This window comes from Coregonus lavaretus, assembly GCF_964263955.1.
Source record: "Coregonus lavaretus genome assembly, chromosome: 28".
Lineage (NCBI taxonomy): Eukaryota > Metazoa > Chordata > Actinopteri > Salmoniformes > Salmonidae > Coregonus > Coregonus lavaretus.
Genome location: NC_140015.1, coordinates 12,836,138 through 12,860,799, shown reverse-complemented (window position 1 = coordinate 12,860,799; position 24,662 = coordinate 12,836,138). Strand labels below are relative to the sequence as shown.

The following is a 24,662-nucleotide window of genomic DNA, read 5'->3' as shown; positions in this document are numbered from 1 at the left end:
GAATGGAGCCTGCCAGTGCGGTGAATGGAGCAGTATGTCAAAGTCCCACAGGAAGAGATAACCATCCCTAAGGGGACGCAGTCATCACTGCCCTATTCAACGCTGTGGATTCAGCACAGCAGAACACACTGTTGGCTTTCACACTCTACAGGCCTGTGCATTGGCATGTGGCAGCAGCCTTATCTATCCTGTGTAGAGATGTGTGTTATTTGAGTGGCTGAGCTGTTTGTTTGTGTATGTAAGAGTAGTGTGCAGCTCCACTGACTCTCTCTGAGCAGGCCTGTGTAGCCACGCTGTAGTGGGAGAGGTCAGGCAGACAGGGCACCCCCGAGGTCCTTGGGGGTCCTGACACTCCACAGACTCCCATCTGGCCCTGGGGAGGGGCAGGCAGGGCCAGGGCAGGCCTGATAGGGCTGCATTCCTGCCTGGGTCTACAACGGTACGGGCTGGGGGAGGGAAGGATAGACAGAGGGTAGGAACACATGAGAAAGATATGGGAGTTTTGGAGAGGAGCTAATGAATACTGATCATAGTGATGGATAAAGAAGTACATATACCTTGCAGCAACCTTCCAAGTCTTCCCTATAGGAGGTGGGAGGTAGGCACCATCATAAGGTTCATAATATGCAGTCAATGGGATATTTAAGCAATAAGGCACGAGGGGGTGTGGGTATTTGGCCAATATACCACGGCTAGGGCTGTTCTTCTGCACGATGCAATGCAAAGTGCCTGGATACAGCCCTGAGCTGTGGTATATTGGCCATATACCACAAATCCCTGAGGTGCCTTATTGCTATTATAAACTGCTTACAAACGTAATTAGAACAGTAAAAATCAATGTTTTGTCATACCCGTGGTATACCCACGTCTTTCAGCTAATCAAGTAGACATTTTATGTCAAGCAGTGAATATCTTTATCCAGATCTAGCAAACCAGTCTTGTGTATACGCTACAGTGGACCTCAGAAGGTTTGTCACACTGATTGTCTTGAGTTAAGTGAGGAGCATTCTCCACGTCGGACCAGTTTAAGGGGTAGCGGTAGCCAGACGAGCATGTGACAGACAGACAGACAGGGTTGATGTGAGGAGAGCGGGTGTGACGCTGCCCTTCACAGGACGATGGGGCTTGTCTCACAGCCTGCCTGTCCCCATCAGCGTCACCCCTCCATCAGGCCCAGTCATAAACCCCCCTTACCCCACCACCATCCCCACCCACCCTGACTCCGCTGGGGGCGCTCAGACGCCTTCACACACAACACACACAGGGTTACCAAAATACCCCCGTCACCCCAGCAACAGCAGCAACAGGCGAGGGAGGCGAGATAGGGCGAAGTTGGCCTGCAGCTGAGCTGACCACCAGAACAGGGCAGACAGACATCTCTGCCAGGAAACAGCCTGGAGGGAGGGGTGAGAACATGAAGCGATGGGGTAAAGGGGAAGGGGTAAACAGAGAGAGGGGATGTGGAGAATGGAAAGGGTGAGAGAGAGTGAGAGAGAGGGACGGATGGGTTTATTGGTATGTTGTGTTTTTTGTTGTCATGACCTTCTTGTCTCCTGCAGTCCTTTTAGAGCTGTGGTTTAATTGAACAATAAAACCCAAAGTTCTCCAAACCATCTATGGCAATCAATGCAGCTGATTTTTATTTTATTTAACTAGGCAAGTCAGTTAAGAACAAGTTCTTATTTACAATGACGGCCTACACCGGCCAACTGTGCGCTGCCCTATGGGACTCCCAATTACGGCCGGTTGTGATACAGCCTGGAATCGAACCAGGGGGTATGTAGTGACGCCTCAAGCACTGAGATGCAGTGCCTTAGACCGCTGCGCCACTCGGGAGCACTCGGGTCAATCAAGATGAAAACTCAACAAAACAGTATCTGTGTGACAATTAAAATATTGTAGTCCACACACACCCGTGCCCAGGAATGTATACACTCATACACACAGATCCTTCTGTGTGCCTGCTTTAATGTGATTGAGGGAGATCAGAGAGCAACAGCTTGTCCTGCTGAGCCCTCAGGCTAATTATAACTTCATGGAGGGTCAGCTAATGAAACACAAGATTACCCACACCCTTTGACCTTTAGAGCTCACAGCACTTCCCAAAAGGAGGCAGACCTGGAAACAATCTCCCATGTCCAACACTTCGCCTCCTCCCCCCTCCCCCCTCTTCCTTCTATCTGCTTTCTGTCTGAGAGAGCTTCCCTCACGCACACACACATCCTTAGAACGCCATGCAGCTCAGTCTGGTGTACTCTTAAAACAGAAGAAAACTACAAAGTATCCGTTCTCCTTTTGGTACGGGACTAAAATAGACTCTCTGACCGCCGTCTGAGTGGTCGCCTGTAGTTCTCTGGTCCTGTGAAGAAGCCAAATGGGGAGGGACTTGGAAGCCATCTCATAATTATTGCCCCCGGCGTCATCGATGTGGGCGCTAGGGGGAGGGAGGGGAGTGTGCAGGGTGGGTGGTGGGGGAGGGAGGGGAGCCCATGAAGGGTGGGTGGTGGTGTGGTGGTCCATGATGTTGTGAACTTCATCCCAAATGGCACTCTATTCCCTATATAGTGCACTGGACCCTTATCAAAAGTAGAGCACTATATAGGGAATAGGGTGTCATTTGGGACGCAATCTTACTCCCTCTGTGAAGTGGTTCACACAGCCCCTTTACCTCTATATCACCTCTTAGGCTGGGGGTGGCAAGTAGCCTAGTGTTGGGCCAGTAACCAAAAGCTTATTGGTTCAAATCCTGGAGCTGACTAGATGAAAAATCTGTTGATGTGCCCTTGAGCAAGGCACTTAACCCTAATTTCTCCTGGGTCACAGTCAATAATGTCTGACTCCTGGCTGTGACCCCACTCTCCGAGGGTGTCTCAGGGGGAGTGGGATACGCAAAAAACACATTTCCAATTCACATGTGTATAATACACACTTGTATATGATTATTATTATATATTATTATTATATTGGTATCTGTTGAGTGAGAGTGAAGTAGTGCTTCTCTTCCCTCCAGCTGAACCAACAGATCGTCTTGGAGGTGGTTCATGTTTTACTATGCCCCGATGATTCCTGGCACTGTTTCACACAACAACTGAATGCAAATGCAAAGAATGTATTGGAAAGGGGGGGCGAAAAACATATACCCGTATTTATCCTTCTTAGATTGTTTATGGCTCCCATGACACTGCCCCCGTGGTGGGGTGCCCTGGTAAAGCCAAGGCCTGTTTTCGCTGGTGACTGGAGGCTGTTTTTTTAACACCTGCTGTGCTTACCTTTTGAACTGGGTGGTCTGGGTACTGGTCCACAACACTCCATCTGTTACTGAGACACTTTACCATGCTGTGCTGAGAATCCATAATGGACTAGGTATTTCATTATTTTCAACCAGGGCTAATACCTTCTGACTTCAAAAGGTTTGAATTCAATGATTTATAGGGTGTCCACCCATTCTGCCCAGAGTGGGTGAAAACACGCTTTGGTGATGAAATGTCACTTCCTTATGTTATAAAATGCATTTTACCAAGACAAATATGATTCTTCATGTTCTGAATCGTTCAGTGGGGTCTTTCTCTAACGTATCATTAACATTATATCCAAGAAGTCGGATTTTGTAACCTAATACATCTGATAATAAGAACTGAGCTCTGTTGACAAAGTGGTGCCGCTTTGAGGATGTTACATGTGGTGGTCGTATGAAAAGTTGTTTCCGTGGGTCTCAAAAAGCAAAATGAACATGACACAAGCTGAATTAAATGTAAAAGGCTTTGAAAATAAAAAGCTTGCAGTACACTCAGTGCTCCGTTGACATTTCACAGAGATACGCTTGTTTTTCGGAGAAATCGTGATGTCGCATCAGGCATCGTCTGCTACTGCCTGTCAGGTGTAAGATGGATGGCTTTGAGGTGTTTCACTGGGGCTGGGGGGCTAAACTATGCTCTGGGGGGGATGTATCAGGTCTGTAAACAAATAGAGAGGATTCACAAAAAGCTCAGATTCACAGACAGTATAGAGAGTGAGTGAGCTAGATTGAGTGTCTTTCCGCCATTTAGTGTCACGAAAGATTTCGTTGCTCAGTGAAGCGATGCCAAGTGACAAGCCGATAGCTCATTATGTCTGATTTGCCTTCATGAAAACTTCTTACAAGTCGATTCCCACTTTATAATTCAGTAAGGAGAAATTGTTCACCCTTATTCACAGATTCATACACATTTGGAATAGTTTGTGTTGCAGAGGTCATTATTCCCTGTGTGTGTGCGTTATCTCACTCCCTCTTAGTATGCAGGTCCAATAGGGATATTGGATAATACCTACAATACTGTATAGCGGTAGGTCTGGATGTCAATTCTGTGTTTGCCAGTTACAATGAAAGTTTCCCCATTTCTTGACAGGAGCCTTTCTGTCTTTCTATTTCTCTCTCTTTATCTCTCTCTCTTTATCTCCATGTCATTATCTCGGTCTCCCCAGTCAGTCTTATAATATAATCTGTAAGGATCCAGAGCTGCCCAGGAGTTACTGAGGGAGATAAGACTAATTAGAAATGCACTGGGCTCTGCAAATATTGCATTACAGGCTCTGCTAGTGCCTGTTGTCTGCCTCTAAAAAAGAAATGAATGTACAATGTTCATTCATTCCCACTCCTGATAAGTTTCAAGTTTTAACGTCACGTGCACATGTACAGTGAAATGCCTTTCTTGCAAGCTCTTATTTAAAAAATGCAGTAATCAATATCAATGTAGTGCTATAAAATAATGTAAAGTACATCAAAACCACACAAGAAATAGAAATAAGAAATAGAAAATAAGAAGAACACTAGTAAGTATGTAATTCCAATACGATATTTACAAGTGTGTGTGTGTGTGTGTGTGTGTGTGTGTGTTGGAGTGTCAGTGTGTGTGAGTGTGTAGAATCCTGTGAGTGTGCAAAAAGAATAATAACAAATATTGATAAATATTTAACCTGAAAATCTCATTTGCAGCTTTATTGTAGTTTGAATCATTGTTTTGAAGGCCCTTAGGAGTGTTTGAGGAATTACACTATTGAAACATTAGCCAAAACAAAATGGTATCCACTGCCTCATGCCCCTATCATTAAACTGAGTGCTGCACTTCTAAACAGAAACAGTCCTCGTACGGCATGCATTATATTACCATTTGTCTTGAGGGGAGACCATGGGAGTTACGTTTGCCATCACCACGCAGTTACACAATGTAAACTGGGAGCTGAATAATCTGACAAGGAAATATGCATTTTAAACATGCATCTGATTATCATCCCAAAGGTCAATGTCTTTGTGTGTTGACACAACACACAATGTTATGAATCTGTTAATAGTTTTGGTTTTGTTATTTCTGCTGGCAGTCAACTGTCAGAACAGGCACGGCATGGGGCATCCATGGCACTGTGCCAGCACTAATGACCAAACCTCCGGGGGGTTGGCTTGGTGGGGGGTGAGCAGGGGAAGGAAGGGGGTGGCTGTGTGAAAACACAAATGTCCTCCATAACTGCTCTTCTGATGATAGGTTGTTAATGCCTGCTGTCAGAGCCAGTGTGGTTTAGCACAGCCCAGAGGGAGGTAAATCAGATCCATCTTTACCTGCCAGCAGCACAGGGACAGTCTGTGTTTACATTTTGTGTCCGCAGTGTACACATCCATCCACGTAGGTGTTTCATCTCCTTGCGATGAAAGGACTGGTCTGCTCTTTGTCTCCTAGATTTAGACTCTCCTGGCTTATGTAATCAAGTTATATATCAGTCTCATCAATCTGTTTTATGTGGATGTGTTTGGAAGGAGAAAAGGCAATGTGTCGCTAACGTACTCTCTCTCTCTCTCTCGTTCCCTCTCTCCAGGATGGCTCCAAGCAGAGGCAGGTGAAGCAGAAGAAGACTGTCTCCTTCAGCTCCATGCCCAACGACCGTAAGATCAACAGCACAGCCGCCTGCATGGCCTTCATGATGGAGGGCTGCGAGATGAAGAAGGTGCGCTCCAACTCGCGTATGTACAACCGCTACTTCCTGCTGGACCCGGACATGCACTGGCTCCGCTGGGAGCCCTCCAAGAAGGACTCAGAGAAAGCCAAGTTGGAGATCAAGAGCATCAAGGAGGTTCGTCTGGGGAAGAAGACCCCTGTGCTGCGCAGCAATGGCCTGTCCGACCAGTTCCCAGACGAGTGCGCCTTTTCCATCATCTACGGGGACAACTATGAGTCTCTGGACCTGGTGGCCAGCACGGCTGATGTGGTCAGCACCTGGGTGATGGGCCTCCGCTACCTGGTCTCCTACGGAAGGCACACGGTGGAGGTGGCTGAGCCTAGCCAGCCCAGCCTGAGGACCTCCTGGATCGGATCGGTGTTTGAGCTGGCTGACATGGAGAGGAACGGCCACATTGACCTGTTCAGGGCCACCCAGATCATCAAGGGGCTCAACCTGGGAATGAAGGAGTCCCGGATAGAGCTGAAGTTCAAGGAGCTCCAGAAGGCCAAAGACCAGTACGGGGAGGACATTGACATGGAAACCTTTGTGGAGGCCTACTGTGAGCTGTGCACAAGGCCAGAGATCTTCTTCCTGCTGGTGCAGTTCTCCAGCAACAAGGAGTACCTGGACAGCAAGGATCTGATGCTGTTTGTGGAGGTGGAGCAGGGCATGGAGGGCGTGACGGAGGACATGTGCCGGGACATCGTCCAGAAATACGAGCCGTCCGCCGAGGGCCGGGAGAAGGCTAGCCTCTCCATCGACGGCTTCACGCACTACCTCCTCTCCTCCGAGTGTCACATCTTCGACCCCCAGCACAAGCGGGTGTGCCAGGACATGAGCCAGCCGCTCTCCCACTACTACATCAACTCTTCGCACAACGCCTCCCTCCTAGAGGACCACTTCTGGGGCTCCTCCGACATCAGCAGCTACATCCGGGCCCTGAAGATGGGCTGCCGCAGCCTGGAGGTCATTGTGTGGGACGGCCCTGACAACGAACCTGTGGTCTACGTGGGGAGCTCGGTGGCATCTCAGCTAGCCCTCTGCAAGGTCTTGGATATTATAAACCAGTATGCGTTTGAGAGCTCTGAGTACCCCCTCATCCTCTGCCTGGTGACACACTGCTGCATCCCCCAGCAGAGGGTCATGGCTCAGCACATGAAGAAGATCCTGGGAGACAAGCTGTACTTGGACGCCCCCGGCTCAGAGGACCACTATCTACCCTCCCCAGAGAAACTCAAGGGTAAGATCCTGCTGAAGGGCAAGCGGCTGCCCCCAAACTACCCCGAGTCAGAGGGGGAGGTGACTGATGAGGAGGAGGGTCTGGAGATGTCCAGGAGGGTGGGGGCAGATGATAAGGACCATCTCAACGGCCTTGGCTGCAAACGGCTGAGGCTGTGTAAGGAACTGTCAGACCTGGTCTCCCTCTGTAAGTCAGTGCAGTTTAGGGACTTTGACATCTCCAAGAGGGATCAGAAATACTGGGAGATGTGCTCTTTCAATGAGGTCGACGCCAACAGGTTCGCCAACGAGTTTCCCGAGGACTTTGTGTGCTACAACAAGCGCTTCCTCTCCAGGGTGTACCCTACTCCGATGCGGATCGACGCCAGTAACATGAACCCCCAGGACTTCTGGAAGTGTGGTTGCCAGATTGTGGCCATGAACTACCAGACCCCGGGCCTGATGATGGACCTCAACCTGGGATGGTTTAGGCAGAACGGGAACTGTGGCTACGTGTTGCGGCCTGCCATCATGAGGGAGGAGGTGTCATACTTCAGTGCCAACGCCAGGGAATCCCTGCCAGGGGTGTCCGCCCAGCTTCTCCACATCAAGGTAATTAGCGGGCAGAACCTGCCCAAGCCCCGGGGCTCCGCTGCAAAGGGAGACGTGGTGGAACCCTACATCTACGCGGAGATCCACGGCATCCCGGCAGACTGCGCCGAGCAGAGGACCAAGACGGTCTCTCAAAACGGAGACAACCCCGTCTTTGATGAGAGCTTTGAGTTCCAGATCAACCTGCCGGAGCTGGCGGCGCTACGCTTCGTAGTGCTGGACGATGATTACATCGGAGACGAGTTCATCGGCCAGTACACCATCCCCTTTGAATGTCTGCAGCCGGGCTACAGGCACGTCCCCTTGCAGTCGCTGACGGGGGAGTTCCTACCCAACTGCACCCTGTTCGTACATGTGGCCATCACCAACAGGAGGGGAGGGGGCAAGGCCCACAAGAGAGGCCTGTCGGTGAGGAAGGGCAGGAAGGCTCGTGAGTACACCTCCACCAAGACCACCGGGATCAAGGTGGTAGACGAGCTCTTCAGAGCATCCACCCAGCCTCTGAGGGAAGCCACAGACCTCCGGGAGAACGTCCAGGTAAAGGACTTAACATTCATTACATGTACACATTTTTATACATTCTTTGAAGGAGCAGTAAGGCAGGCACTTTCCCTTGCATACATTACATCTGGAAATGACATCAGGTTGGGTGATGTGGAGATATTAAGCTGTCGTGATTGTGTCTCAGCCTGCATTTCCATAATGGAATACAATAAAGCTGTTCAATCCTTCCAGGAGAGCTAGAAGGAGACACCAATTAGGAGTGAGGGAGCCTGGGAAGAAATAGGATAGCACAATTAGTAGCTAGACGGGTGCCCCCTTAGCACCTCACTGAATAGGAACAAAACATTGTTGAGGTGACTCTCAGTTCGTTCTCTGTTTGTCCCTCCGATGGATAGAGAAACATTGCTAATTGTGTTGTATTTACATTATGTAAAAGGAAGGAGCAATAAATGATAATTTCAGTAAAGCTGGACAATTAAAAGGCTTATGTAAAGTGTCATCATTAAGCGGATGAGGGTCTGTGTTGTTAGGCTCTTAGAGCACCCTTATGAACCCCCCACAGAAATGATAAATGACGAACCATTCATGTTTCATAATAGTTTGTTATGAATCCCCCCTTCTCCCTCTACCCCTACCCCTGAGATTATAAATAGCCATCAATTTATGTTTTGTAATAGTTTATATTCAGATGTTTGTCAGGAGAGGATTCGACTACAGTTCGGCTACAGCTTGTAATTGTTGTTGTCATGATTGAAGGACGTAAAATGAAGCTTTTCTCTGTCTTGTCTGGTCTATTGTCTGTCTGTGTGATGATAAAGATGGGAAGCGAGGAGGCTTTACACGCCCTATATACTTTGTACATCAACTGTCTGGTTTAGACTGGCAGGCCTCTTGTCCTGTCTGACAGATTTGAGAATATACTATTTCTCTGGATACTTTGAACTTCATCAGGGTCAGACGTCGACTCATAGTTTGTTGACATTTATTTATATCCCAGGTAGGTTATGGGCTTTTTAACTCCATCAACAACACTTGATTTACCTGAGGAATGGAATGGACCTGGTTCCTTAATAAACCAACTGCCACAGCTCTAGGAAGATAAAAGCTCATTATAAAAATGTGAAAACACAGAGCATCATAAAACTCATTTTTCATATTTTTTAATTTCTCTCTTTCTCTATTTTTGTCTTCCCTCCATTCTTTCTTAGCTCCATTCCTACTATCATTCCTAATTGGATTTCCTTCTTTACTACAGTAGCTCATGAGCACTTATTGTTTCATGTGAGGGATTTAGGCCTATTTCAAATAATCTCAAACAGGCAGTAGTTTAGGCTGCATAGTCATAGAATTTAAATCCTCCATATCCGTCTATCGCATAGTACTGCAGTTGCATCAATTCGACAATAGCTCTCCTTTTTCTGAAGAGGAAGGATGTTTTCTTAATTAATATTTCTGCAATGATAGTTTGTTATGAATGGCGTCCATGCAAATATGTTTTCTCAAGGGTTGAGATGATAGTTTACACAAAGGAGAACTGCAATGCAAACCCATAGCTAGGTCTCAGGGGAATTCATAACAGTACTTATTATGACAATTCCTCTGCATATTGGCATCAATTTGTACAATGTCTCTCCAAGCACTGAAAAAGCTGTTGTAGTACCAGTAAATAACAAATGTAACAAATGTATGATTGTTAGATGTTGTGTTTGTTAGCGAAGGAAGGAAACTAGGTCACTATGTATCTTCAGTCTGTGATCGCTATGAACCCAGGTACATAGAGCTACCTACTTTCTCAGCTCCCAGATGCTCTGTTTTCAAATCACTACCCCAGATATCAGCACGATTGACTCCTGATCCCAGGTACTATACTTAATCATCCTTTCAGAGCCTTTAGGACTGTCTCCAGACCTGTTGTTGTTGTGTCTTAGGCTAAACCCCAGCATCACTGGAGAGCTGTGGTAGGTAGGTAGGTCTGTTTTCCCGCTAGCCAAGCTCAATTTAGGCCTAAGGACATGGCGAACAAGAGCCAAGACCACAATAACTAAGCAGGGGATGTGATCGGGCGACAGGTAGCTTAGTGGTTAAGAGCGTTCTGCCAGTAACCGAAAGGTTGCCGGTTCTAATCCCCGAGCCGACTAAGTGAAAAATCTGTCGATGTGCCCTTGAGCAAGGCACTTAACCCTAATTGCTCATGTAAGTCGCTCTGGATAAGAGCGTCTGCTAAATAACTAAAATGTAAATGTGATCCAAGATCCTGTGGCATGCTGTCATACATTTTTCATTTGTTGAAATTGATGCAGATGATCTTGACTCTCTTTTCTAAAAAGGGCATCTCGTTTTCCCAGGCAATGTTACAGAAAAAGGAGATGTTGTTGTGTTCCAGACTTGAAATTAATACTGTAATTTTAGGGAATAGTTTTGCTGTTGAATTATAGTGTTGGAACGGAAGTGGAGGGTAATTTGCAGGCAAATCAGCGGATACAATCTATACCAGTAAATACTCTGTTTAGAGAAATGTTTTTATTGTGAAAGGCAACTGAACATATTTGGGGACTCGATAAAAGCGTCATGCAGTTAAATGTGGTTCGAAGCAAGATTCCTGACACAGATACTGTCAGTTAATCATTTTGTCACACTTTATTTGTTTTAGTCCAGATTTTCCATCTCTAGATGCTCAACAGATGGTCATACTAACTGCTTGCTGATGTTACGGTTAGGTTGAGGTTTAGAAAAAGGATTAGGGTGAGGGTTAAGGTAAGGGTTAGGGTTAGGGTTAGGGTAAGGGTTACATTTAGGGTTAGGATAAGGGTTTACATTTACATTCACGTCATTTAGCAGACGCTCTTATCCAGAGCGACTTACAAATTGGTGCATTCACCTTATAGCCAGTGGGATAACCACTTTACAAGATTTGTTTATTATTATTATTTTTTATTTTTTTTGGGTGGTGGGGTAATTGGGGGTAGAAGGATTACTTTATCCTATCCCAGGTATTCCTTAAAGAGGTGGGGTTTCAAGTGTCTCCGGAAGGTGGTGAGTGACTCCGCTGTCCTAGCGTCGTGAAGGAGCTTGTTCCACCATTGGGGTGCCAGAGCAGCGAACAGTTTTGACTGGGCTGAGCGGGAACTGTGCTTCCGCAGAGGTAGGGGGGCCAGCAGGCCAGATGTGGATGAAAGCAATGCCCTCGTTTGGGTGTAGGGACTGATCAGAGCCTGAAGGTACGGAGGTGCCGTTCCCCTCACAGCTCCGTAGGCAAGCACCATGGTCTTGTAGCAGATGCGAGCTTCAACTGGAAGCCAGTGGAGTGTGCGGAGGAGCGGGGTGACGTGAGAGAACTTGGGAAGGTTGAACACCAGACGGGCTGCGGCATTCTGGATGAGTTGTAGGGGTTTAATGGCACAGGCAGGGAGCCCAGCCAACAGTGAGTTGCAGTAATCCAGACGGGAGATGACAAGTGCCTGGATTAGGACCTGTGCCGCTTCCTGTGTAAGGCAGGGTCGTACTCTCCGAATGTTGTAGAGCATGAACTACAGGATCGGGTCACCGCCTTGATGTAAGCGGAGAACGACAGGGTGTTGTCCAGGGTCACGCCAAGGCTCTTCGCACTCTGGGAGGAGGACACAACGGAGTTGTCAACCCTGATGGCGAGATAATAGAACGGGCAGTCCTTCCCCGGGAGGAAGAGCAGCTCTGTCTTGCCGAGGTTCAGCTTGAGGTGGTGATCCGTCATCCACACTGATATGTCTGCCAGACATGCAGAGATGCGATTCGCCACCTGGTTATCAGAAGGGGGAAAGGAGAAGATTAGTTGTGTGTCGTCTGCGTAGCAATGATAGGAGAGGCCATGTGAGGATATGACAGAGCCAAGTGACTTAGTGTATAGCGAGAATAGGAGAGGGCCTAGAACTGAGCCCTGGGGGACACCAGTGGTGAGAGCACGTGGTGCGGAGACAGATTCTTGCCACGCCACTTGGTAGGAGCGACCGGTCAGGTAGGACGCAATCCAAGAGTGAGCCACGCCGGAGATGCCCAACTCGGAGAGGGTGGAGAGGAGGATCTGATGGTTCACAGTATCAAAGGCAGCAGACAGGTCTAGAAGGACAAGAGCAGAGGAGAGAGAGTTAGCTTTAGCAGTGCGAAGAGCCTCCGTGACACAGAGAAGAGCAGTCTCAGTTGAATGACCAGTCTTGAAACCTGACTGGTTTGGATCAAGAAGGTCATTCTGAGAGAGATAGCAAGAGAGTTGGCTAGAGACGGCACGCTCAAGAGTTTTGGAGAGAAAAGAAAGAAGGGATACTGGTCTGTAGTTGTTGACATCAGAGGGATCGAGTGTTGGTTTTTTGAGAAGGGGTGCAACTCTCGCTCTCTTGAAGACGGAAGGGACATAGCCAGCGGTCAAGGATGAGTTGATGAGCGAGGTGAGGAAAGGGAGAAGGTCACCGGAGATGGTCTGGAGAAGAGAGGAGGGGATAGGATCAAGCGGGCATGTTGTTGGGCGGCCGGCCGTCACAAGTCGCAAGATTTCACCTGGAGAGAGAGTGGAGAAAGAAGTCAAAGCATAGGGTAGGGCAGTGTGAGCAGGACCAGCATTGTCATTTGACTTAACAAACGAGGATCGGATGTCGTCAACCTTCTTTTCAAAATGGTTGACGAAGTCATCCACAGAGAGGGAGGAGGGGGGGAGGGGGAGGAGGATTCAGCAGGGAGGAGAAGGTAGCAAAGAGCTTCCTAGGGTTAGAGGCAGATGTTTGGAATTTAGAGTGGTAGAAAGTGGCTTTAGCAGCAGAAACAGATGAAGAAAATGTAGAGAGGAGGGAGTGAAAAGATGCCAGGTCCGCAGGGAGTCCAGTTTTCCTCCATTTCCGCTCGGCTGCCCGGAGCCCTGTTCTGTGAGCTCGCAATGAGTCGTCAAGCCACGGAGCAGGAGGGGAGGACCGAGCCGGCCGGGAGGATAGGGGACATAGAGAGTCAAAGGATGCAGAAAGGGAGGAGAGGAGGGTTGAGGAGGCAGAATCGGGAGATTGGAGGGAGAAGGTTTGAGCAGAGGGAAGAGATGATAGGATGGAAGAGGAGAGAGTAGCGGGAGAGAGAGAGTGAAGGTTGCGACGGAGCATTACCATCTGAGTAGGGGCAGAGTGAGTAGTGTTGGAGGAGAGCGAGAGAGAAAAGGATACAAAGTAGTGGTCGGAGACATGGAGGGGAGTTGCAGTGAGATTAGTAGAAGAACAGCATCTAGTAAAGATGAGGTCAAGCGTATTGCCTGCCTTGTGAGTAGGGGGGGACGGTGAGAGGGTGAGGTCAAAAGAGGAGAGGAGTGGAAAGAAGGAGGCAGAGAGAAATTAGTCAAAGGTAGACGTAGGGAGGTTGAAGTCACCCAGAACTGTGAGTGGTGAGCCATCCTCAGGAAAGGAACTTATCAAGGCGTCAAGCTCATTGATGAACTCTCCAAGGGAACCTGGAGGGCGATAAATGACAAGGATGTTAAGCTTGAATGGGCTAGTGACTGTGACAGCATGGAATTCAAATGAGGAGAATGTCCACTTGGGAGAGATGAGGATTCCTGTGCCACCACCCCGCTGACCAGATGCTCTCAGGGTATGCGAGAACACATGGTCAGACGAGGAGAGAGAAGTAGGAGTAACAGTGTTTTCAGTGGTAATCCATGTTTCCGTCAGCGAGGGACTGGAGGGTAGCATAGGCTGAGATTAACTCTGCCTTGTTGGCCGCAGAACGGCAGTTCCAGAGGCTGCCGGAGACCTGGAACTCCACGTGGGTTGTGCGTGCAGGGACCACCAGGTTAGAGAGGCAGCAGCCACGCGGTGTGAGGCGTTTGTATAGCCTGTGCGGAGAGGAGAGAACAGGGATAGACAGAGGCATAGTTGACAGGCTACAGAAAATGGCTACAATAATGCAAAGGAGATCGGAATGAAATGAACTAAACATCTGGGAAAGCGAGAGAGCGGGGCCTCCCTCACTTACGTTTCACTGAAATACCCAAATATAACTCTCCCAACTTCCACCTCAGAAACTATAATTGTTGTAAACTACAGCGGTTCATTGTTTTCTAGGAATAGGGTTAAGGTTAGGGTTAGAGCAAGGGTTAGGGTTAGTAGATAGTTGAAATGTTACTGATAGTCTGTAGAGCGTTTACAGATGGACTATCCAAATAAATTGTTACCAATCATTTTATTTCAAAGCTGTCCTTGTGTGTGAGTCAGAAGTTGTGATTGCACAACGTTCAAAATAGGCTTTATTGTGAAGCCAGTGACAATGACTCAGTCTAAGCTAACACGCCAACATTAAATGGGGGGGGGGTCTATACTAAGCATGGAAATGATACACAAGCGAGACTTAGTTGTGACGTTTTTATGTGTGCATGCAGGAGCTATTACATTTTCAATCATAATACAAGGTTTTAGAAGACAATTGCGATTAGGTAACTGGTACAGTAGGTGACCAGATCTGTGTGTGTGTGCTTGTGTTTTTGCCAGCATGTGTGTAGACTGCACAACAGCTGCCCCTGCTCCCTATAGGGAGATGTAAAATGTCCATCTCCCTCAGAGGGACAGAGATAACAAGTGGCAAACAGCCTTTTCAACAGATAAATGAAAGCTGACTGAAAAGAGTGGCCTCAGGCTTGATGTTGAGATGGATGGCGTCACAACACACTGTGGTTGGCATCAATGCTTTCTTGTAGCTGGTGTCCCCAGATGGACCCTGCCTGTACCCGTAGTATAAGGGAAGGTAGAGGTTGTGGTGCTGGGGGCAGGAGGACCCAGAGACGAGGGGAGCCCCATCCCGTTGGATGATATTACCACCTGTAGAGGAGACCAGAGCTGGCAGCTGGCAGCTTCACACAGAGTAGTCCAGGCTCCAATAAAGAGCCTCATCTCCCCTGAGACACACAGCCACTGACTCACACAGGAAAGAATAAAGAAGGCTGTAGACTTCAAGTCCTCTTCACAAAGTTTTGAGGGTGCACGGTAATGAGAGAATTTGCATAAAGAAGCCTCACATGCCTCAGCACACACTGTCACATCACCATAACAGCACCACAACAGCACCACAATAGCACACCCATTCATGCATTTATGCATGCAGATTGATACTGTATAGTGCAGTGTTTTAATTAAAATGTTGGCCATACATGCAAACACATACAGTAATAACTGTAAGTCACTCTGGCCAGCTGTAAGTCACTCTGGATATGAGCGTCTGATAATTTTTTTGTCAAATGTACTTCCTACAGTCACACCCCATAATACGCATGGAATGGTATTAAGAAATGCATTATCACACTTCAGTGACCTCTCACAGAGAGTGATTGATCATCTCAAATAACTACTTTTCCAGGTGATCTACTCTAAACAATAACAGAGTGAAGTGTGTTCCTCTTACAGGGGATTGGAGAGGAGGAGAGTGTGAGAGGAGACGGAGTGGCAGGAAATCGATTCAGGCTCTGTAGGGTTTTAACGCTCCCTTTCCTTTGTGTGTGTGTGCCTTTGCGTGGACATGTTTGAGTGTGTATGTGCATACACTGTGTGTGTGTGTGTGTGTGTGAGAGAGAGAGAGAGAGAGAGAGAGAGAGAGAGAGAGAGAGAGAGAGAGAGAATGCTTGTATGTTTCCCTGCAGTGTTGACTGGAACACTGCAACAGGCAAGCAGGCAGACGGCCCATACTCTGTTCCCGCAGCATGCATGCCAGTAAAGGGCCTGCTGCATTCACTCCCAACTCCAAACCACAGTCCGGAGAGAAAGAGATTAGAGAGAGAGAGGGGGGGGGGAGAGAGAGAAGGAGAGAGAGACGGAGAGAAAGAGAGAGGGGAACATAAACAGCAGTGAAACCAGACACGCAGTTCTCATTTGGGGAATGTAATGTTGGAGGGGTAGAGGAAGAGGGGTTGAGGATAATTAAAGGCAATGGCTAATTGTTCTGTTTGGTTCTGTGACCCTGCCTGCAGTCTGGATTCAGTATGGAGTTTAATGAGCAACAACAACCACACACACAGGGGCATGTACTCACACAAACATACAAAGACAGACACAGAAACGTACTATGCACACAAACAGGCACACAGAAACACATGCACGCATGCACAAACACACACACACTTCCGCGAACACACAGACACACTGGCACATGTGCACGTGCACACACACATCTACACCTACACTACAATGAGTAAACCAATACACATCATCTCCATTTCCCATTCAACAGTAAAAGCCTCTCTCCTTGGCTGTGCGTCCTCAGCTGGAGGGTGTTAATAGCTTTAGTTGAGGCTGTGTGTGCGTACAGATGCCTATGTCCAGGAAGGTCGGCCCACAGAATGACAGCCATCCTCCGGCGGGAGAAAATAGCCTTTCTCCTGGTCCGGAGGTCCTGCAGGGGGGGACAGCCCCGTTCCCACACTGCCTGGCCTACACTGCTTGGTTTGTTGACCGCTTCCCAAATACCATCACCACACACTCTCTTCCTCCCTCTCTCTGTCGTTTCTCCCTCTCCTTTTATTCTGTCTTTCCTTTTTTTCTCCCACTTTTCCTCTTTCTCTTATGACTGATTTCCCCCCCCTTGTCACCTCTCTTTCCCTCCCTCCCCTCTCTTCCCCTCCCTCCCCTCTCTTCCCCTCTCTCCACTCTCTTTCCCTCTCACTGTATCTTTCCAATTTTGGTCTCTGTCTTTCATCCCTCATTGCTTTTTTTCTTTCCCTGTTTATTTGGCTGGGCCAGTGAATGGTGATGGTACTGTGTGAATAGCCTGGTGGGCCTGAATCAGGGCTCAGATTCCCATGCTGGAGGGAACAATGCTGGGCTGTGACGTGAATAGTCACACAGGCCTGGAGGTGCAGGCTGAGAGGCAGGCGTTGTGGCAGGGCCAGAACCAGGGCCAACCCAGGGGAAGTGAGAGGAGAGAGACTGGGAGCAGAGCAGGGCCAGCCCAGGGGAAGTGAGAGGAGAGAGGCTGGGAGCAGAGCAGGGCCAGCCCAGGGGAAGTGAGAGGAGAGAGGCTGGGAGCAGAGCAGGGCCAGCCCAGGGGAAGTGAGAGGAGAGAGACTGGGAGCAGAGCAGGGCCAGCCCAGGGGAAGTGAGAGGAGAGAGGCTGGGAACAGAGCAGGGCCAGCCCAGGGGAAGTGAGAGGAGAGAGGCTGGGAGCAGAGCAGGGCCAGCCCGGGGGAAGTGAGAGGAGAGAGGCTGGGAACAGAGCAGGGCCAGCCCAGGGGAAGTGAGAGGAGAGAGGCTGGGAGCAGAGCAGGGCCAGCCCGGGGGAAGTGAGAGGAGAGAGGCTGGGAACAAAGCAGGGCCAGCCCAGGGGAAGTGAGAGGAGAGAGGCTGGGAACAGAGCAGGGCCAGGCAGGCTGCGGTGGAGGCTCCAGGGCCGCGCTGCACCGCTGAATGAACAGGCTCTGATGTCATAGGAACCGCTAGGTTCACTAACGAACACAACCGCAGTCAGGACTGTTCTCTCAGGAGGTTCTCTCTGACCTGAGGAGAGTATCAGGATACGGTTGACCACATTTATCTCATGTGTAGAGTACGGTCTTGTGGGACATTTTGGTCACAATGATTGTTAGTTTTTAAGTTGCTGTGGGCAATGTTGTAATAATGGGGAACTTGTCCCATGATCATCAAACAATCAATAAAACATCCTCTCTATGCCCTTGTTTCCGCTATCTTACAATCTCTTTCAATATTTACAGATTCCGTGATACTAACCCTCACCCATGATCCTCTGTGTTTATTTACCAGAATGCCATGGTGTCGTTCAAGGAGCTGTGTGGTCTGACGCCGGCGGCCAACATGAAGCAGTGTATCCTGACCGTGTCCACTTGGCTGATGAACAGCGAGCGAGCGCTCAGGGTCACTGTGGACCTGAGTCAAGCCTACCCTACTATGGAGGCCCAGGGGCCCGTCCCCGAGCTGCTCCGCAAGGTCCTCAACGCCTACGACATGGTACGCTAAAGTAGCACCACGTGGGCATAACACACACGACAGAGCTACCATTCTGTTGAAGTCTATGTTGTATTCAGAGAGAAACATTTTGTGGGTAAATGCTGAACGAGTAGCGCAGGCGCTAACTTTCATCAACGTTCATATACGGTTAAAGGTGTGTGAACGTTATTCACTAAAAAGGTGCTATGAAATGATAACGCATCACAACCTAGTAAGGTAACATGTTACAACACCCTTGTGCATTATACAGTCTTAAGAGTCTGTTGCACACTATGCCTTGAAATAATATTATCAGTGTTGGAAAATGTTATAAATTGTTAGCACATTATGACACAGCAAGGCAACATGCCACAGATGACCTCCACAACAGGGAGTGAACAAACCATTTACAATAGATACTGCAGCGCTGTGATAAGCACTAACTCATCCCGGAGCAGTTCACCCAGCTCTGCTTCCGCACGGCATCCCATCATGCCCTGTGCCTTCCCAAGCCGTCACTCTCCATCCTGGCTGCTGTCTGATCCGTGATAACACCCAGCTTATGCATTATTCACCAGGCACCTACTGGTACAGGCCAACACAGGGGTGGTTAAAGTTCTCCCAGCTCTCAGGGCAAGTCAACACGCCACTATTCCACCCCCCTGATGGAGATTGGTTTGACCCATTGAACTGGGTCATCAGAGAGGAAGTGTTGTGATGTTGTAGCTACATAACATTACTGTTCACATCACAGTCACTCCTATTGCTGACACCTAGTGTGCAACAACCTCATATAAGTTCCATAGCTGGGGCTCTAAATAGCAGGCACTTTGTATTTTAATAAGCTTTCTCCCTGAGTGTGCTTCTCTTGGAGTACCTCTTATGGCCCCAGTACAATACATTCACATGTGAAGGGCTTAATGAAGAGCCTAAATGAAGGGCCTAAAAATAATTATGCTGCTGTTCCGTTGCAACATTCCTGTTCTCCCAGCTTCCCAGCATTAGCTAGCAGAGTCCCAACAGCTGAAGAGATGAAAGGTGATCTACAGTGAGTCTGAGTGTGTCTGAGACAGAGGCTGTCTGTCCTGAGCATAGGGTCAGTCAGCTGAGTGTTACTGTGTGCTTCCAAAGATTAGTCCATTTGTGTGTGTGTGTGTGTATCTGTTTGTGTGTGTGTGTGTGTGTGTTTGTGTGTGTATCCGTTTGTGTGTGTGTGTGTGTATGTGTGTGTACCAGCCCTAGCCATTAGGACATTAATGGTTGTCCTCAGACATCCTCATGTGGGCTGGCTGGACGCAGGTGCCGTAACTTAGGAGTGAACTGAGTGTCAGCAGATTGGAACTCTGTGGCCAGCACCTCTGAGGCCAGGCCAGAGAGACCCAGCTCAGCCTGAGCCAATGGGAGCCAGCCACCTGTCCTGTCTGCTGACCAATATGATCCCAGAGTCAGTGGCCCTGTACCAGCCAACACACAGTGGCCTGCTTCTTGTCTTAGTGCTCTTAACTAAAGTGTGAAACTCCATTAGCGTTCTCCTGACTGCTTCTCACTGCCGGTGGGAGGGAGAGAGGCTTTAAATGCAGAAGGTTTTCGGTTCAGGTCACAGGGTTGGGGATTGGAACTGGGCTAAAGCTGTAAGGCTGGCTCAATGCTTCCAGGAACACAGGGAGGGGACCAGACGAGGCCTGCATCACAAAATGGCACCCTATTTCCTATGTAGTGCACTACTTTTGCATAATCTTGTCCCTTGTTTATTTCTCTGTAGATGATTCAGACGAGCCGGACGCTGATTGAGTCAGCTGACGTGGTCTACTCCAAGCTCACACAAGCACAACGAGCAGGTAAGGCTCTGTAGTATTCACTTTACCAGTGACATAGCCTGGTCCCCGATCTGTTAGTGCTGTCTCCTAAGGTCGACAAGACAACACAAACAGATCTTGGACCAGTCTACGCCACGGGTCAGGAGCTTCACCAAACCCAGGCATAACACTGCCCTCACTCCCATCCCAGTATATATAGATTTTTCCCTTATTTAACAGGGTAAGTTGACTGAGAACACATTCTGATTTACAGCAGCAACCTGGGGAATAGTTACAGGGGAGAGGAAGGGGGATGAATGAGCCAATTGGAAGCTGGGGATGATTAGGTGGCCATGACAGATGGAAATTTAGCCAGGACACCAAGGTTAACACCATTACTCTTACACTAAGTGCCATGGGAGCTTTAGTGACCACACAGAGTCAGGACACCTGTTGTAACATCCTATCTGAAAAACAGCACCCTACACAGGGTAATGTCCCCAATCACTGCCCTGGGGCATTGATATATTTTTTTAGACCAGAGGAAAGAGTGAATCCTACTGGCCCTCCAACACCACTTCCAGCAGCATCTGGTCTCCCATCCAGGGACCAACCAGGACCAACCCTGCTTAGCTTCAGAGGCAAGTCAGCAGTAGAATGCAGGGTGGAATGCTGCTGTCCCAGGAGATAGAAATACATGTCATCATAGTCAATGTCGTTGCTATTGCTGTCGTCATCCAGTAATTGACCATAGATCTTCAGGGACTCAGCCCTGGGTAGTTAGCACCGAGCAAGACGGCATTGAATGGAACAAGAGGAGTGAATAAAGTACAATATTCCCTTTAAAAAAACTGAAAGGACAGGAAGGACAGTAATAGATAGAGAGATAGAATGGGGGAGAGAATGGAAGCAGGGAATCGTCAATACCGTTTTTTTAATGGCTTGTGGACAATAGCGGTTACCAAGGATTTTGGTGCGTGGTTGTAATTGACTAAACTGAGATTTTTAAGTACAAAATGGCTCCAAATTAGTGGGCCAATGATTGCTCCCCATCCTCTGTGTGGGGCTGTAATTGCAGGTTACCCCCACTGCAGTACTGAGCGGCTGCAGACAGACAGCGTTGCTAAATGATAGAGAAGATAAGATAAAGATGAATCAGGATTCTTGACTTATCATCATTGTTTACCTACAGTATTTGTATCTACCCGCCTCTGAAGGCAAGACAAAACACAGATAGTACATTCTTCACTGGTGAGCTCATTGATATTAAACAGATGCACGTAAGCAAGCAACAAGTGCACACGTGTACACTCCCCTACGTATTTATTTGGACAGTGAAGCTAAAAGCGAAGCAGCCTATAGGGAGGTCAGAGACCTGGCAGTGTGATGCCAGGACAACAACCTCTCCCTCAACGTCAGCAAGACAAAGGAGCTGATCGTGGACTACAGGAAACGGAGGGGTGAGCAAGCCCCCATCCACATCGATGGGGATATAGTGGAGCGGGTCGAGAGTTCCTCGGTAACCACAACACTAAGGAATTAACATGGTCCACACACACCAACACAGTTGTGAAGCGGGCACGACAACGCTTCTTCCCTTCAGGAGGCTGAAAAGATTTGGTATGGGCCCTCAGATCCTCAAAAAGTTATACAGCTGCACCATTGAGGGCATCTTCACTGGCTGCATCACCACTTGGTACGACAACTGCAAGGCACCCGACCGCAAGGCTCTACAGAGGGTGGTGAGTACGGGCCAGTACATCACTAGTGCCGAGCTCCCTGCCATCCAGGACCTCTATTATACCAGGCAGTGTCAGAGGAAGGCCCAAAAAATTGTCAAAGACTCCAGCTTAGTTACAGAGGCATAAATATCCTACCCCCCAAAATGCTAACCTCCCTGGTAATGGTGAGAGGTTTGCATGTCTTGGGGATATGATATTTGACACTGCAACTTTCTCACTCATCATTATTCACGATTCATTATCTGTAATCATGGTAGCATCCACATTAATGTAGAAGTGTTGATAAACATATTCTATTCAAATGTACAATAAAAGTGACTCCAAAATAGCACAATACATAATTTACCATTAATTTCTATTGGGCACAACATAATCTGAAATACAACCAAAACAAACTGCAAATGCATCCAACAAGTTTGTAGTCACAAGCTTGATGTAGTCACTGCGTGCTAGGAATATGGGACCAAATGCAAACATCTCGACTACATTTTATACACTATAAGTGAATTTGTCCAAATACGACTGGATACATGAAGTGCATTCATTTAAAAATGGTAAAACATATGTATGAAAATACCTTTACATAAAAGGTGACATTCTGTACTATAGTACTTATAAAACATTTGATCTCAAAACCAAAATGCTGGAGTGTAGAGCCAAATTAAAAGTTTTAGCTTCACTGTCCAAATGAATACATAGCTGAGTGTATATATTTGTATAGAGTGCCTTCGGAAAGTATTCACACCCCTTTATTTTTCCGCATTTTGTTGCGTTTCAGCCTGAATTTAAAATTGATTCAATTGAGATTGTGTCACTGGTCTACACACAATACCCCATAATGTCAAAGTGGAATTATATTTTTTGAAAGATTTACAAATGAAAACCTGAAATGTCTTGAGTCAATAAGTATTCAACCCCTTTGATATGGCAAGCCTAAATAAGTTAAGGTGTAAACATGTGCTTAACAAGTCACATAATAAGATGCATGGACTCACTCTGTGTACATTAATAGTGTTTAGCATGATATTTGAATGACTACCTCATCTCTGTACCCCACATACAATTATCTGTAAGGTCCCTCAGTCGAGCAGTGAATTTCAAACACAGATTAAACCACAAAGACCAGGGAGGGTTTCCAATGCCTCGCAAAGAATGACACCAATTGGTAGATGGATAAATAAATAAAACGGACATTGAATATCCCTTTGAGCATGGTGAAGTTATTAATTACACTTTGGATGGTGTATCAATACATCTAGTCACTACAAAGACACAGGCGTCCTTCCTAACTCAGTTGCCAGAGGGAAAGGAAACCACTCAGGGATTTCACCATGAGGCCAATGGTGAATTTAAAACAGTTACTGAGTTTAATGGCTGTGATAGGAGAAAACTGACGATGGATCAACAATATTGTAGTTACTCCACAATACTAACCTAAATGACAGAGTGAAAAGGAGGAAGCCTGTACAGAATACAAATATTCCAAAACGTGCATCCTGTTTGCAATAAGGCACTAAAATAAAACTGCAAAAAAAGTGGCAAAGAAATGAACATTATGTCCTGAATACAAAGTGTTATGTTTGGGGCAAATCCAACACAACACATCACTGAGTACCACTCTTCATATTTTCAAGCATGGTGGCAGCTGCATCATGTTATGGGTATGCTTGTCACTGGCAAGGACTAGTGAGTTTTTTAGGATAAAAATAAATGGAATAGAGCTAAGCACAGGCAAAATCCTAGAGGAAAACCTGGTTCAGTCTGCTTTCCAACAGACACTGGGAGACAAATTCACCTTTCAGCAGGACAATAACCTAAAACAAAAGGCCAAATATACAATGGAGTTGCGTACCAAGACAACGTTGAATGTTCCTGAGTGGCCTAGTTACAGTTTTGACTTAAAGCGGCGTGACAATCTATGACAAGACTTGAAAATGGGTGTCTAACAATGAATGATCAACAACGAACTTGACAGAGCTTGATGAGTAAAAAAAAAAAAAAGTGCAAATATTGTACAATCCAGGTGTACAGAGCTCTTAGAGACTTACCCAGAAAGACTCACAGCTATAATCGCTGCCAAAGGTCATTCTAACATGTATTGACTCAGGGGTGTGAATACTTATGTAAATGAGATATTTCTGTATTTCATTTTCCAAAAATGTGCTAACATTTCTAAAAACATGTTTTCACTTTGTCATTATGGGGTATTGTGTGTAGATGGGTGAGGAAAAACATACATTTCATCAATTTTGAATTCAGGCTGTAACACAACAAAATGTGGAATAAGTCAAGGGTTATGAATACTTTCTGAAGGCACTATACATATAGTATTCAGAATGAACTGTGGATAGAATGAAAAACATCCATATGTTAACAGAACCAGGCAGAGACAGGGCTTACGTGCTTAGAGACACACAGGACTGTCTTAGTGAAGACACACTCTGTGGTAAAGCTAGACCCTTGTGTGTGTGTGTGTTGGTTGGTTGGTTTTTCTATCCTTGTGGGGACCTAAAATCCCCAAAAGTCCCCACAAGGATAGTAAAACAAGGAAAATTCTCCCTTATGGGGACCTTTCCCAGATCCCCATGAGGACAAAGGCTATTTTAAGCTTAGGTTTAGAGTTAGGATTACAATTAGAGTTAGGATTACAATTAGGTTTAGGATTAGAATTAGGGTTAGGGTTAGGAGTTAGGTTTGGGTTAGGGTTACGGGTTAGGGTTAAGGTTAGGGTAAGGGTTAGGGTTAGGGAAAATACGATTTTGAATGGAAATTAATTTTAGGTTCCCTTTGTGTTTGTGTGAGAGTGTGTGAGAGTGATACAGAGATGGGGGTGGACGGGGACTTTCAAAGAATTCAGCAGACACTGAAGCCACTGGACAGGCTTGCACATGCCC

General features: G+C 47.3%; 1 protein-coding gene across 1 annotated transcript in view; it reads left to right on the top strand.

The window, feature by feature from the left end:
- Positions 1–24,662, top strand: part of LOC311104354 (inactive phospholipase C-like protein 2) — a 97,742-nt gene that overhangs the window by 59,403 nt on the left and 13,677 nt on the right. The window contains exons 2-4 of the mRNA XM_084146169.1: positions 5,845–8,334; positions 18,048–18,251; positions 19,993–20,068. Of these exons, the coding sequence (XP_084002295.1) occupies positions 5,845–8,334; positions 18,048–18,251; positions 19,993–20,068 (2,770 nt within the window). The remainder of the gene's footprint in view (positions 1–5,844; positions 8,335–18,047; positions 18,252–19,992; positions 20,069–24,662) is intronic.